The sequence below is a fragment of the Nomascus leucogenys genome, chromosome 1a (assembly GCF_006542625.1).
Source record: "Nomascus leucogenys isolate Asia chromosome 1a, Asia_NLE_v1, whole genome shotgun sequence".
Lineage (NCBI taxonomy): Eukaryota > Metazoa > Chordata > Mammalia > Primates > Hylobatidae > Nomascus > Nomascus leucogenys.
Window position 1 is genome coordinate 75,295,040 of NC_044381.1, and position 13,574 is coordinate 75,308,613.

At 39.8% G+C, this 13,574-nt stretch overlaps 1 protein-coding gene across 7 annotated transcripts in view; it reads left to right on the forward strand.

Annotated features, from left to right (window-relative positions):
* KIAA0586 (KIAA0586 ortholog) overlaps positions 1-13,574 on the forward strand; it is a 122,194-nt gene that overhangs the window by 4,729 nt on the left and 103,891 nt on the right. For all 7 annotated transcript variants that reach the window (XR_004029700.1, XM_030811311.1, XM_030811318.1 and 4 more), the window contains exons 5-6: positions 10,689-10,863; positions 11,946-12,167. Coding sequence is in view for 6 of the 7 variants with exons in the window: in XM_030811311.1 (XP_030667171.1) it covers positions 10,689-10,863; positions 11,946-12,167 (397 nt within the window). In the remaining variant the exon portion in view is untranslated. The remainder of the gene's footprint in view (positions 1-10,688; positions 10,864-11,945; positions 12,168-13,574) is intronic.

A 13,574-nucleotide genomic window follows, 5' to 3' on the forward strand; every position in this document is an offset into this window, starting at 1 on the left:
AGTTTCATTTACAGAAAATAATTGGACCATTTCTTATGTTTAAAATCAGCTTCATTTGTACTTTGGACATATGAAAAACCTTCTTTTCACTATGTGAAATATATATTGTGTGATGATATGTATAAAGCATTTCTCATGGTGCTAGACACATATAAAATACTCAGTAGCAGTTAGCAGTTATTATTATGGAAATGCTATCGTATTAACTCATTTAACACACCTATAAAATAGATTTCATTACTATCCCAATTTTATAGAATCCCCATTTTATTTTATTTATTTATTTATTTATTTAGAGATGGAGTGTCGCGTCACCCAGGCTGGAGTGCAGTGGCACGATCTCGGCTCATTGCAACCTCTGCCTCCCAGGTTCAAGCAGTCTCCTGCCTCAGTCTCCCAAGTAGCTGGGATTACAGGCACTTGCCATCATGCCCAGCTAATTTTTGTATATTTGTAGAGACGGGGTTTCACTATGTTGGCCAGGCTGGTCTTGAACTCCTGGCCTCAGGTGATCTACTTGCTTTGGCCCTGCAAAGTGCTGGGGTTACAGGCGTGAGCCATCGCGCCCTGTGGTTAATTTAATTTTGCGTTAGAATCTAAGGAAGAGCCACACTTTACATTTGAATGATACGTCTCTTAAGTTTGTTTTTGTTTTTGTTTTTTTTAAGACAAGGTCTCGCTCTGTTGCCTAGGCTGGAGTGCAGTGGCGCGATCTTGGCTCACTGCTACCTCCACCTCCTGGGTTCAAACAATTCTCCTGCCTCAGCCTCCTGAGTAGCTGGGATTACAGGCATGCACTACCATGCCTGGCTATTATTTGTATTTTTAGCAGAGATGAGGTTTCACCATGTTGGTTAGGCTGGTCTCAAACTCCTGACCTCAGGTGATCCACCCACCTCGGTCTCCCAAAGTGCTGGGATTACAGGTGTGAGCCACTGTGCTCAGCCTTCAGTTTGTTTTAATCTACAGATTTACCCTTATTTCATTTTTCTTATAATTTGTTTGTCTTAAGAAATTTTCTACCTTCTGGACTTTGCTGAATGTATCCTTTTGTTGTCTTTAACGTGTTTCTTTCAACCTTGAATTTCTGTCAAGTGGCAAGAATGCTTGATAGGTGATATTATATACTTCCTGTGTAATACATCGAGATACATAGATATCTGATTATATCGCTTATTGTGAAATTAGGATTGATCTGTTAATACACCACCTTTTTGTATCAAATTACAGCATATGGAAATTTGAGGACAAAGAGTCTAAACAGTCAATTTTAGAAATTTAGCAGGAAAATGATTTCTTATAAAAGCTGCAGGAAGTTGGACATGGTGGCTCATGCCTGTAGTCCTAGCACTTTGGGAGTCCAAGACAGGAGGATCACTTGAGCCCAGGAGTTTGAGACCAGTCTTGGCAATATAGCGAATTTTTAAAAATTAGCCGGATATGGTGGTGTGTGCCTGTAGTCCCAGGTACTTGGGAGGCTGAGGTGGAAGGATCACTTGGGCCTAGGAGTTTGAGGCTGCCATGAGCCATGTTCATGCCACTGCACTCCAGCCTGGGTGACAGAATGAGACCCCGTCTCATCAGAACAATAGGGAGACAGACAGATGCTGAATGATAGGAAAAAAAGCAGGGAAAGCAGAAGAAATCAAGTATACCAGATAAAAGAAAACATAAACACAGTAGAACGTTTTCAACTAGTTCTAGAAGTATGTCAGTGTAATAAGCAAATCTTGGACAAGTGTAAGTCAGAAAACTGGTGAGAGAATGCATGTTAGAAGTAAAAAGAGGACATGATAGAAGGTATTAAGAATACTGTGTACTTGAATGCTACAAAAGAAATCTAGATGAAAGAAGTAACTCACCAAAAATAACCATATAGCTAAGAAGATTTTAATAGGCCAGTTACTGGGAAATAAATTGAAAAAAACCTTCAAAGAGCAATCTCCAAAAGCAGTCATGATTTTGTTTGAGTTCTTGAAAAATTTTAAGAAACAGATTATGATCATGCTATATATTCTGCTCCAGAGTAATGAAAAGCAAAGAATGCCTCTCATGTCATTTTATGATGCTAACCTAACCCAAGCATCAACACTTAACAATTAATTTCATCAGAGATATTTTCTTCATGCTATTGTAATTTAAACAAACATAGTTCTTGAAATAAAATAATTAAATCTAATACTATTCTAATAGTTACAGAAAAAGATACAATTGTATTGATATATTATTATTATAAATAAGTTACAAGTAAATTATATCTTATCATATGTTAAAAGATTAATACACAATGATTGGAATGCAGCAATGTTTTAAAAACGGTAATAGCAAATTCTGATGTAACACTTATGCACCAGCCACTGTCCTCTGCACTTCTATATTTTTGTTTTACTTTTTGTTTTTTATTTTTTTGAGACAGGATCTCGCTCTGTCACCCAGGCTGGAGTTCATGGGTAGGTTCACGGCTCACTGCAGCCTTGACCTCCCAGACTCAAGTAATCCTGCGACCTGAGGTCCCCCTAACCCCACCCCAGAGTAGCTGGGACTACAGGCATGTGCCACCACATCCAGCTAACTTTTTTACTTTTTGTAGATATAGGGTCTCACTATATTGCCCAGGTTGGTCTCAAACTCCTGGGCACAAGAAGTCCTCCCGCCTCTGCCTTTGAAAGTGCTTGAATTGCAGGCATGAGCCAACATACCTAGCTGCACTTCTTACATACTACTCGATCTTTACAAAAGCCTAGCATGTCTAATAATGTTTCAAGCTTACAAATAAGGAATAGAAGGGTTTAAGTCACCCAGGCAGTCTCTCTCCAGAGACAGTGCTCTTAACCATTGTGCCACTATAATAATTCATGATCTATTAATATATTTATATCATCTGATCAAATAAGAAAATATATGTGACAAGCACTACAGTCACATTTAATGACATTTTATGCCCATATCTTCTTAATTTTTTTATTTTTTAAATTGACAAATAATTGTACATATTTGTAGGGTACATAGTGTTGTACTTATAATGTATAGTGATCAGATCATGGTAATTAGCATATCCATCATCTGAAACATTTATCATTTCTTTATGTTAGGAACCTTCAATATCCTCCTTTTAGCTATTTGAAACCATGTAACACATTACTGTTAACTATACTCATCCTACTATAGTCATTCCTCCTATCTAGCTGTAACGTATTCCTGACTTATTCCTCCTATGTAGCTGTAATTTTGTATCCTTTAACAAATCTCTCCCTATGCCTCCCTTCCATACCCATTTTATACTCAATCACCACACATACACATAATACCCACAAACTTCTTTAAGAATAGAATGATACATTCTTTTTTTGTTTTTTTAAGATGGAGTTTCACCCTTGTCACCCATGCTGGAATGCAGTGGTGTGATCTTGGCTCACTGCAACCTCTGCCTTCCGAGTTCAAGTGATTCTCCCGCCTCAGTCTCCTAACTGGGATTACAGGCATGTGCCACCACGCCTGGCTGATTTTTTTGTATTTTTAGTAGAAATGGCGTTTTGCCATGTTGGCCAGGCTGGTGTCAAACTCCTGACCTTAGGCGATCTGCCCACCTTGGCCTTCTAAAGTGCTGGGATTACAGGCTTGACCCATCATGCCCAGCCAGAATGATACATTCTTAACATGAAGGACAATGTTTATTGGAAACCTATAGTCAATACCCTGTTTAACAGTAAAATTGGCAACAAGGCAAGATGTCCATTATTTTTTAAACTTAATTTGGAAGCCTTAGTTGTAGCAGTTAGATAAGAAAATGAAATCAGGTATGGATATTGAAAAAGAGGAGGCGAAGTTATAATTTGTAGAAAATATATGGCCGGATGCGGTGGCTCACGCCTGTAATCCCAGCACTTTGGGAGGCCGAGGCAGGCGGATCACGAGGTCGGGAGATCGAGACCATCCTGGCTAACACAGCGAAACCCCGTCTCTACTAAAAATACAAAAAATTAGCTGGGCGAGGTGGCGGGCGCCTGTAGTCTCAGCTACTCGGGAGACTGAGGCAGGAGAATGGCGTGAACCCCAGGGGGCGGAGCCTGCAGTGAGCCGAGATCACGCCATTGCACTCCAGCCTGGGCGACAGCGAGACTCTGTCTCAAAAAAAAAAAAAGAAAAGAAAATATTGTGTATTCAGAATATCCAAGAGACCACTAACTCAGAAATTTTTTTTACACTAATGAAAGTTCAGGAAGGTGACCAGATACTCAGCATATTATTCAATGATAAAATGAAATAACAATTACCATAGCAATGTCTCCACCCAAAAAAAAAAAGTTGGGAATACTCATAACCAGAAGTCGACAGAATCTATCTGAAGAAGTATGAAATTTTGTCAAGGGAAATAGCTAAAGGCTAAGATAAATTAAGAGACTCAACATATTCTTGGATGGGAAGACTAAGCGCTGTAAAAATATAAGTTATTACAAAATTAGCGTATGTTTGGCTGTGGTCAGTCTTAAAATTTTTTGTTATTTTGAGAATAAGTGATAGATGTAAATTGGAAATGTAATTCTAACACTTACCTAGAAGAACATACTGTTGAGAAAAAAAATTGTATGTGCCTGCGTGTATACTGTATGTATATATTTATACTATAGATGTGTGTATATACATACACACAGAATTAAGGTACATCCACATAGAATACATTCAGTTTGGAATAGCTAAGATAAATTTGGAAAAGCAAAAACAAAAATGTGATGATGGAGAACTTGCCTTAATTGATATTATAATGTACTCTAAAGCCTTAGAGTAATGAAGAATCTGGCCAGAGTGTCTAGAACAAGGGGAGAACTCCCTTATGTGTGACTGGAGAGATAAGCAAGGGACTAGGTTATGAACTCCTCTAAAGGAATTTGGTCTTTAAGATAAATGGCAAATCATTGAAAAGTTTTAAAGAATTAGATATATTTTTCTCTCTCCCTCTCCTACCCTCCTCTTTTCCCCCTTTTCATACTCTTGTATTGGTTCTAATAAATGGTTGCTTTTCAAAAAAAAAAAAGAATTAGATATATTTCTTAAAATACTCACTCTGGTAGCCATATGAAAAAATGGATTGGAAGAGGGCTAGACTGTAGTCCAGCAAATGAATTGGCTCTGGAGTTTTCAGGGAGGAGTGAATTAGATTGGTCCTGAATACACTGGGCAGTGGTGGTTTGGTAATGGGAATCATGCTCAGTTGGAGAGGAAGAGACAAATTTGGAAGATGTTTAGGAGATTGAATTGACAGGAATCATTAATTAGTTATGAGGGTAAGGAAGGCACTAAGGTTGAATCCCAGATTTTTGGCTTTCAAAAATACATGGTAAGTAGTATTACTCATTGAGAAAGGAAATCCTTGTGGGGGATAACTTATTCTGGGTATGGGCAAGGGTTTGAGGTTCCTATGAGAAATGTGGGCAAGAAGTGTTCAGGAGAAAATGGAATATAAAGATCAAGTTGCTAGACAGTGGCTCATGCCTATAATCTCAGCACTTTGGGAGGTCAAGCTGGGAGGATGGCTTGAGCCTAGGAGTTTGAGATCAGCCTGGGCAACATAGCAAGACCCCATCTCTAAAAACAATAAATTAGCCAGGCAGGGTGGCATGTGCTTGTACTCCTCATACTTGGGAGGCTGAGGTAGGAGGATCGCTTGAGCCCAAGAGGTTGAGGCTGCAGTGAGCCATGGTTGTGCTACTACACTCCAGCGTGGGTGACAGTGAGATCCCGTCTCAAAAAAAAAGGCCAAGTTCACAAAAGGGATCCAAGCTGGAAATTAAGATGCAGAAGTCATCATTATGTAAGTGGTAGTCTAAGTCTAAGCTCTGGGAATAGGTGAAGTGATGCAATGAGGTTATGATAGTGAAAGAAAGATGGCTAGGGCTGGATGCACTCTGAGAAAACCAAACATTTAAGGAGTATATGGAGAAAGCAAGCTAGCTTCTAAATGCTGCTCAGAAAGTTTGGCCAGAGATGTAGGGGGTATGGTGTTAACAAAACCAAGGGGAATTAGGCTCCAAGTGTGATATGCTGCTCCGAGGTAATGGAAGCTAAGGACTGAAACATGTACACTGAATTGAGCAAGGAGGATTCTTAGTGGCTTTGGTGAGAATAGTTGCAGCATAGCATTGGGATATTCGGTGGGTTTAAGGGTAAAGAAAAACTGGCTAAAAAAGAAGACTAGAATGAAATAATTGCTTCTTAATGGGAGGGTTATGTGCATTTTTTTGACATTTATATGTCATAGCTCTTTACATTTGCCACATTGAGCATTTATTAATGTAATAATTGGAAAAAATAAAATTTAAAAGCCTATAAAGAAATTTATGTCTAGCCTTATAATGTTGTTTCTCTTGTTGGGCAAAGGTAAGTCACTTTCAGACTTCAGGCAGAAACCTTAGAAATAAGGAATTCCTGAATTATATTTTCATACTCTACCCCTCAATTGGTTAAATATATATACTGAGCACTTACTACATACCTAACCCTTTGTTACTTGCTGTTTGGTATGAAAGAAGTCCTGCTACCATTCCCAACCCCAGGTTCCTTACAGCTTAATTGGGGAGATAATATGTATATATATGGAAGAATTAGTGATTAATTACATTCAATATATCATTAAATTGTCCCATACAGATATTTAAACCCTGGGATGGCTGAGTAGCAAGCCTCCATTGATAGGTAGTAAATGCAAAAGGAGTTAATGAAGGGAGAGATGAACAGGAAGTGTTAGAAGAACAGGCTTCTTGAAGAAGGTAGTACTTGCATTGCACCTTAAAGGAGAAGGATGTAATAAGTTGGGTGGAAGAAGGGTGAGAAAGCAGAGTGAGGCAAAGTGTGGAGTCACTTGTGGACATGGCATGGTATGTGTAGTTAGTGAGGAGTGCCTTGTGTATGGAAAGTCAAACAGGAAATTAGCCAATTCAGTTGTTTATAAGGAATAATTTTAGATTTTTGAATGGTGACATGTGTAGGAAGCTTCTAAGCAAGTGGAAACTGGAAGAATGGAATAGTTAGTAATAGATGATGAAACTTTACGGTTGAGAGAGAGAAATGAGAAGGGAAATGTGCCAAACAGAGAAAAAGCTCTGGTGTCATGGTAAGACCTCTGGGAATTGGGCCCTAACTCTACCACTTAATAAATAGTTCAATGACAGTGATCAAGTAAATCCTGTTACCTCTGTGGACTGCCATTTCTTTTTTTTCTTTGTTTTTTTTGAGACGGAGTCTTGCTCTATTGCCCACGCTGGAGTGCAGTGGCACAATCTCAGCTCACTGCAAGCTCCGCCTCCTGGTTTCACGCCATTCTCCTGCCTTAGCCTCCCGAGTAGCTGGGACTACAGGCACCCACCACCACGCCCAGCTAATTTGTTGTATTTTTAGTAGAGATGGGGTTTCACCGTGTTAGCCAGGATGGTCTCGATCTCCTGACCTTGTGATCCGCCTGCCTCGGCCTCCCAAAGTGCTGGGATTACAGACGTGAGCCACCGTGCCTGGCCAGACTGCCATTTCTTCATCTGTAAAATTAGGAAATTAGGATATCCTGTGACCTCTGTGGACTGCAATTTCTTCATCTATAAAATTAGGAAATTAGGATGGATGTCCTATAAGTTTCTCTCAGCTCGATAATTCTATGACACTCTTCATGCAATTGTGATGAAATAATTGACAACTCTTTGTGATTCAATTGGGTATGAGAAGGTAAGCAAGTAGGGAAGTCAAGATGACTTCAACATTTTGAGACTGAGAGAAAAATGTTATTCTTAGTAGAAATGGGGAAATATCAAAGAGGAGTAAGTTTAAGAGTTCTGTGATGCCTTTAAAAGTCAAGGGGGAAGTCCAGCAGCTGGAAATGGAACGTATTCCTGCCAATTTTACCTAGACTTTCTTAGAGACTCTTCAGTTTTGTAAGTGGTTCCTTTCATTGTTTTCTTTGAGGCCAAATATCGAGCAAATTGGCTAGCCTTCTTTTTTCTTTTAGTATTTAATTAAATGCCTTATTGCAAATATGTATCTATTTGCTGGACTTGTTTTTATTTCAGGGTCTATTTTTAATTTTTAATTTTTTTTTTCCTAGAGACAGGGTTTGCCATGTTGCCCAGCTGGTCTTGAACTCCTGGGCTCAAGCAGTCCTCCCACCTCAGCCTCCCACAGTGCTAGGATTACAGGCATGTAGCACTACACCCACCTAATTCAGGCTTCTTAATAGTGTATTTTGTGAACATTTTAATAAACTGAGTAACCTTCCTTTCTTTCTATCTTGCTTTGCTCTGCTCTGCTTTTCTCTTTTCTTCTTTCTCTCTCTCTCTTCCTCCCTCCCTCCCTCCCTCTTTCCTGTCCTGTCCTGTCCTTTCTTTAGACTGAGTTCCGCTCTTGTTGTCCAGGCTGGAATGCAGTGGTGCGATCTCTGCTCACTGCAACCTCTGTCTCCTGGGTTCAAGCGATTCTCCTGCCTCAGCCTCCCGAGTAGCTGGTATTACAGGCACCTGCCATCACGCCTGGCTAATTTTTTGTATTTTTAGTAGAGACAGGGTTCACCATGTTGGTTAGGCTGGTCTCAAACTCCTGACCTCAGGTGATCCACCTGCCTTGGCCTCCCAAAGAGCTGGGATTACAGGCGTGAGCCACTGTGCCTGGCCTACCTGAGTGACATTTATTAAGTAAATCTAAATGAGCTAGAATTCAGAAAATTCTTTTCAGTGGTATTAACAATCCCTCTTGGGGACATTATGCTAAGTGAAATAGGTCAGGCACAGAAAGATGAATATCATGTATTCTCATTTACATGTGGAATCTGAAAAAGTCAGACTTATAGAAGCAGAAAGTAGAATGGTGGTTGCCAGGGACTGGGGGTGAGGAGGAAGTGGGAGATAGAGGTCAAAAGGTATAATTTCTCTTAGACAGGATTAATACATTCTAGAGATCTATTGTACAGCATGTAACTGTGATTAATAATAATGAATTGTATGCTTGAAAACTGCTAAGACAGTAGATCTTAAATGTTCTCATCACATAAAAAGATAATTATATGAGGTGATGGGTATGCTAATAGCTTGACTATAATCATTTTACAATGTATACATATATCAAACTATCACATTGTAAATATATACAATTTTTTTCAATTATACCTCAATAAGGTGGAATAAAAAATAGTAACAAAGTGTACATCAATAGCACTATAATTCTTATAATTTTTTTTTTGTCTGAGACAGTGTCTTACTTTGTCTCACAGGCTGGAGTGCAGTGGGGTGATCACGACTCACTGCAGTCTCTATCTCCTCGGGCTCATGAGATCCTCCCACCTCAGCCTCCCGAGTAACTGGGACTACAGGTGTGTGCCACCACTCCTGGCTAATTTTTGTATTTTTGTAGAGTCAGGATTTTGCCATGTTGCCCAGGCTGGTCTCGAACTCCTGGCCTTAAGCTATCTGCCCACCTTGGCCTCCCAAAGTGCTGCGATAACAGGTGCGAGCCACTGCACCTTGCCAATAATGTTATAATTCTTATATAAATATTTGGAGGATAAAATTATCAATAATTTAAAGACCACAGCAGCTTGTCTGAAGGTAATAAGTTATCTCAATTGATTATTCACAGTCAGTTACAGACCAAACTTTTTTTTTTTGTTTTATTTTTCTGGAGACGGAGTCTTGCTGTGTCACCCATGCTAGAGTGCAGCGGTGCCATCTAGGCTCACTGCAACCTCCGCTGCCGGATTCAAGTGATTCTGCTGCCTCAGCCTCCTGAGTAGCTGGGATTACAGGCATGGACCACCATGCCCAGCGAATTTTTTGTATTATAGTAGAGATGGGGTTTCACCATGTTGTCTAGGCTAGTCTCAAACTCCTGAGCTCCGGCGATCCACCTGCCTTGGCCTCCCAAAGTGCTAAAATTGTAGGCCACCACACCCGGCCCAGACCAAATTTACTCCACTTTTTCTCCCCTTCTCACTACTGTACTTGACTAGTCTTTAAAAAAATAATAAAAGAAAAAAGAAAACAATAGTGTTTCTTGGGTTGTCTGCCTTTAGGAGTAAAGCTTGGTACTTTAATTCTTGGAGCTTTTTCTGAGTAGTTTTTTTTTGGAGATGGAGTCTCGCTGTGTCACTCAGGCTGGAGCGCAGTGGTGCAATACTGGCTCACTGCAACCTTCAGCTCCCCGGTTCAAGCAGTTCTCCTGCCTCAGTCTCCTGAGTGGCTAGGACTACAGGCACATGCCGCCACGCCTGGGTAATTTTTGTATTTTTAGTAGAGATGGGGTTTCACCATGTTAGCCAGGCTGGCCTCTAACTCCTGACCTGGTGATCCACCCGCCTCGGCCTTCCAAAGTGGGATTACGCATGTAATTACAGGCGTAATCACACCGTGCCACCTTGTGAGTGTTTTAAATTTGTACTTCTTGAAAATGTATCTTTATAATTGTGCTATACCTTTTTCATATGTTTAATTCTTATTTTCCAAAATAATATTGCTACCTTTAAGGAATTATCTTCTTATTTCTTTAGCCCTTACTGACCTGTACCTTGATAAATTTTGTTAACCAGATGACCTTGTTTGATAGGTGATTTAATTAAAAAAAATCAAAACCACCTTCAGCAGATTACCATTTGTTAAGTATTTCTTGAAATGGTTCAATGTAGTTTACTGAATACATTTTTATTGCTTTTTTATTTATAGAGCTCAAAGCATGCCTGTTTTTAAGGAAGTAAAGGTACATCTGTTAGAAGATGCAGGCATAGAGAAGGATGCTGTTACTCAGGAGACTAGAATTTCACCCAGTGGAATTAATTCAGCTACAACCGTGGCTGCAGCAACTGCTGCTGCCATTGCAACCGCAGCTCCATTGATAAAGGTATATTTTTCTTCCCAGATATTCATAACTACTTTGTGAAATATAGAAGTACTTATTAAGAACTGATTCTATAAATGGTTGTGTCCAGTTATAGACTAGGAAAATTGTAGTTGCTCTCAATTTGAAAGAATTTTCCCATTTGTGGTTGTGTGTTACTTCTCAGGAATTGTGAAAATTACCCTCTAATACTGTGATGGCCCTGGCGAATTTAGAACTTTCCCAGTTTTAGCACTGAGAGTCCTACATCCTGGGAAACACCTTGATCCTGGCAACCTGGATAATCAGTTATTCTTATTTGAGTGCTAGAGGAACCTTAGGAACCTTAGAGATAATCTATGCCTTAGCTGTCACTTTGTAAATGGGGAAGCAGAGAAGCAGGTCAGAGTAGGCCTATGAGTCTGGAACGAGTAAGTGACAGAGCCAAAACTAGAACTCAAGGCTGCTGACCTAACTCAGCCTTATGTTAGTAAAATATCAAAAGCTACTTTGCTTTGCTATTTTTTTCTTTTTAATTTCCATTTAAGTACCTTGTTTTAGGTATCATAAAATTATTTGTGGCAGATTTGTTTTAGACGGAGTCTCACTCTGTCGCCCAGGCTGAAGTGCAGTGGCGTGATCTCAGCTCACTGCAACCTCCACCTCCCAGGTTCAAGTGATTCCTCTGCCTCAGCCTCCCGAGTAGCTGGGACTACAGGCCACGTGCCACTATGCCTGGCTAATTTTTTGTATTTTAGTAGAGATGGGTGTTTCACCATGTTGGTCAGGATGGTCTTGATTTCCTGACCTCGTTATCTGCCTGCCTTGGCCTCCCAAAGTGCTGGGATTACAGGTGTGAGCCACCGCGCCTGGCCAATTTTTTTTTCTTTTGTTTGAGAGGAAACATTTACCTAAGGATAGCTATCTTCTGCCTTTCATTTCTGTGACTCTAAAAATAAAGGCATTAGATCATTAGACATTTAGTGGGTAAAGGCTCAAATTTGATCACTTATCAATGCCAATTGATTTAAATAACATTTCTAGTAATTAGACATATTTTTGGTATCCTATAATGTGAATTTTTAAAAATATTTTTATTGTTTTAGGTGCAGAGTGATTTGGAAGCAAAAGTCAATTCTGTTACAGAATTACTTAGTAAATTACAGGAGACTGATAAACACCTACAACGTGTTACAGAGCAGCAAACAAGCATTCAGAGGAAACAAGAGAAACTACATTGTCATGATCACGAAAAGCAAATGAATGTGTTTATGGAGCAGCACATAAGGCATCTTGAAAAATTACAACAACAACAAATAGATATGCAGGTATGTGTAATAAAGCCAGTACAGATTCCGTAATCTTTTATCACTTGGATCTCTCAGCTAATATTCATTGATAATTGCAGTAGCTCATCAGATTGTAACAGTTTTAGTTCTGAAATCATGATTTGCTTATCTTTCTTCTCCTGTAATGTGGGTAACTGAATGTTATACCTCAAATGTCACTAGTTGTGTGAGACCTCTCCCTCTAGTTGGCTTTTCCTCCTTTTACACTGTTTTTGTTCATATCATTTTTATTATTTATTTTTTGAGATGGAGTCTTGCTATGGTTGCCCAGGCTGAAGTACAGTAGTGGAATCTCCACTCACTACAACCTCCAGCTCCTGGGTTCAAGAGATTTTCCTGTCTCAGCCTCCCATGTAGTTGGATTACAGGTGCACACCACCACGCTCAGCTAATTTTTGTATTTTTAGTAGAGGTGGGGATTCACCATGTTGGTCAGGCTGGTCTCTAACTCCTGACCTCAAGTGATTGCCTTCCTCGGCCTCCTAAAGTGCTAGAGGTACATGTGTGAGCTGCCATGCCTAGCCACATTTTTAAGTGCTTATATCACATTGTAACTATTGGTTTGCATCAGCAGTTTTCAGTCTGGGAATGTGTACTAGAATTACTTGAACAGCTTTATAAAAATATTTGTGCTTGGCAGGCCAAGCTAAGAGGATTGCTAGAGGCCGAGAGTTCAAGATCAGCCTGGTTGATGTAGCACGACCTCATCTCTTAGAAAAAAAAAAAAAAAAAATTAGCCTGGCATGGTGGCATGTGCCTATAGTCCCAGACACTTGAGAGGCTGAGACTGCAGGAGACCTTGAGTCCAGGAGTTTGAGATTACAGTGAACTATGATAATACAACTGCACTTCATCCTAGATGACCGAGTGAGACCCTATCTCAAAAAAAAAAATTATATATACACACACACATACACACACACACACACACATATACACATACACAAACACACATGCTTAGGCCTTTCAGAGATTTTGAGCCAGCGATTCTGAGGTAGTGCCTGGCAATCATTGAAAGCTTCATAATGATTCTGATGCACACCCTTGGATAAGAACTACCTGGTGTACATGTTTGCTTTTGCATTTAATTAATTAATGAACATTTTTAGTGCCTTTTGAGAATAAGGCACTGGGCTATTATAAAAAGCGTGATCCCCACAAGGAGCTGATAGCATACTTTCTTATTTATTTTGGAATTTCTTTTTCTTTCTTTTTCTTTTTTTTTTTTTGAGACGGAGTCTAACTCTGTTGCCCAGGCTGGAGTGCAGTGGTGTGTTTTTGGCTCACTGCAACCTCCACCTCCCAGGTTCAAGTGATTTTTATGCTTCAGCTACCTGAGTAGCTGGGATTGCCGGCCTGCGCCACCACGCCCAGCTAATTTTTGTA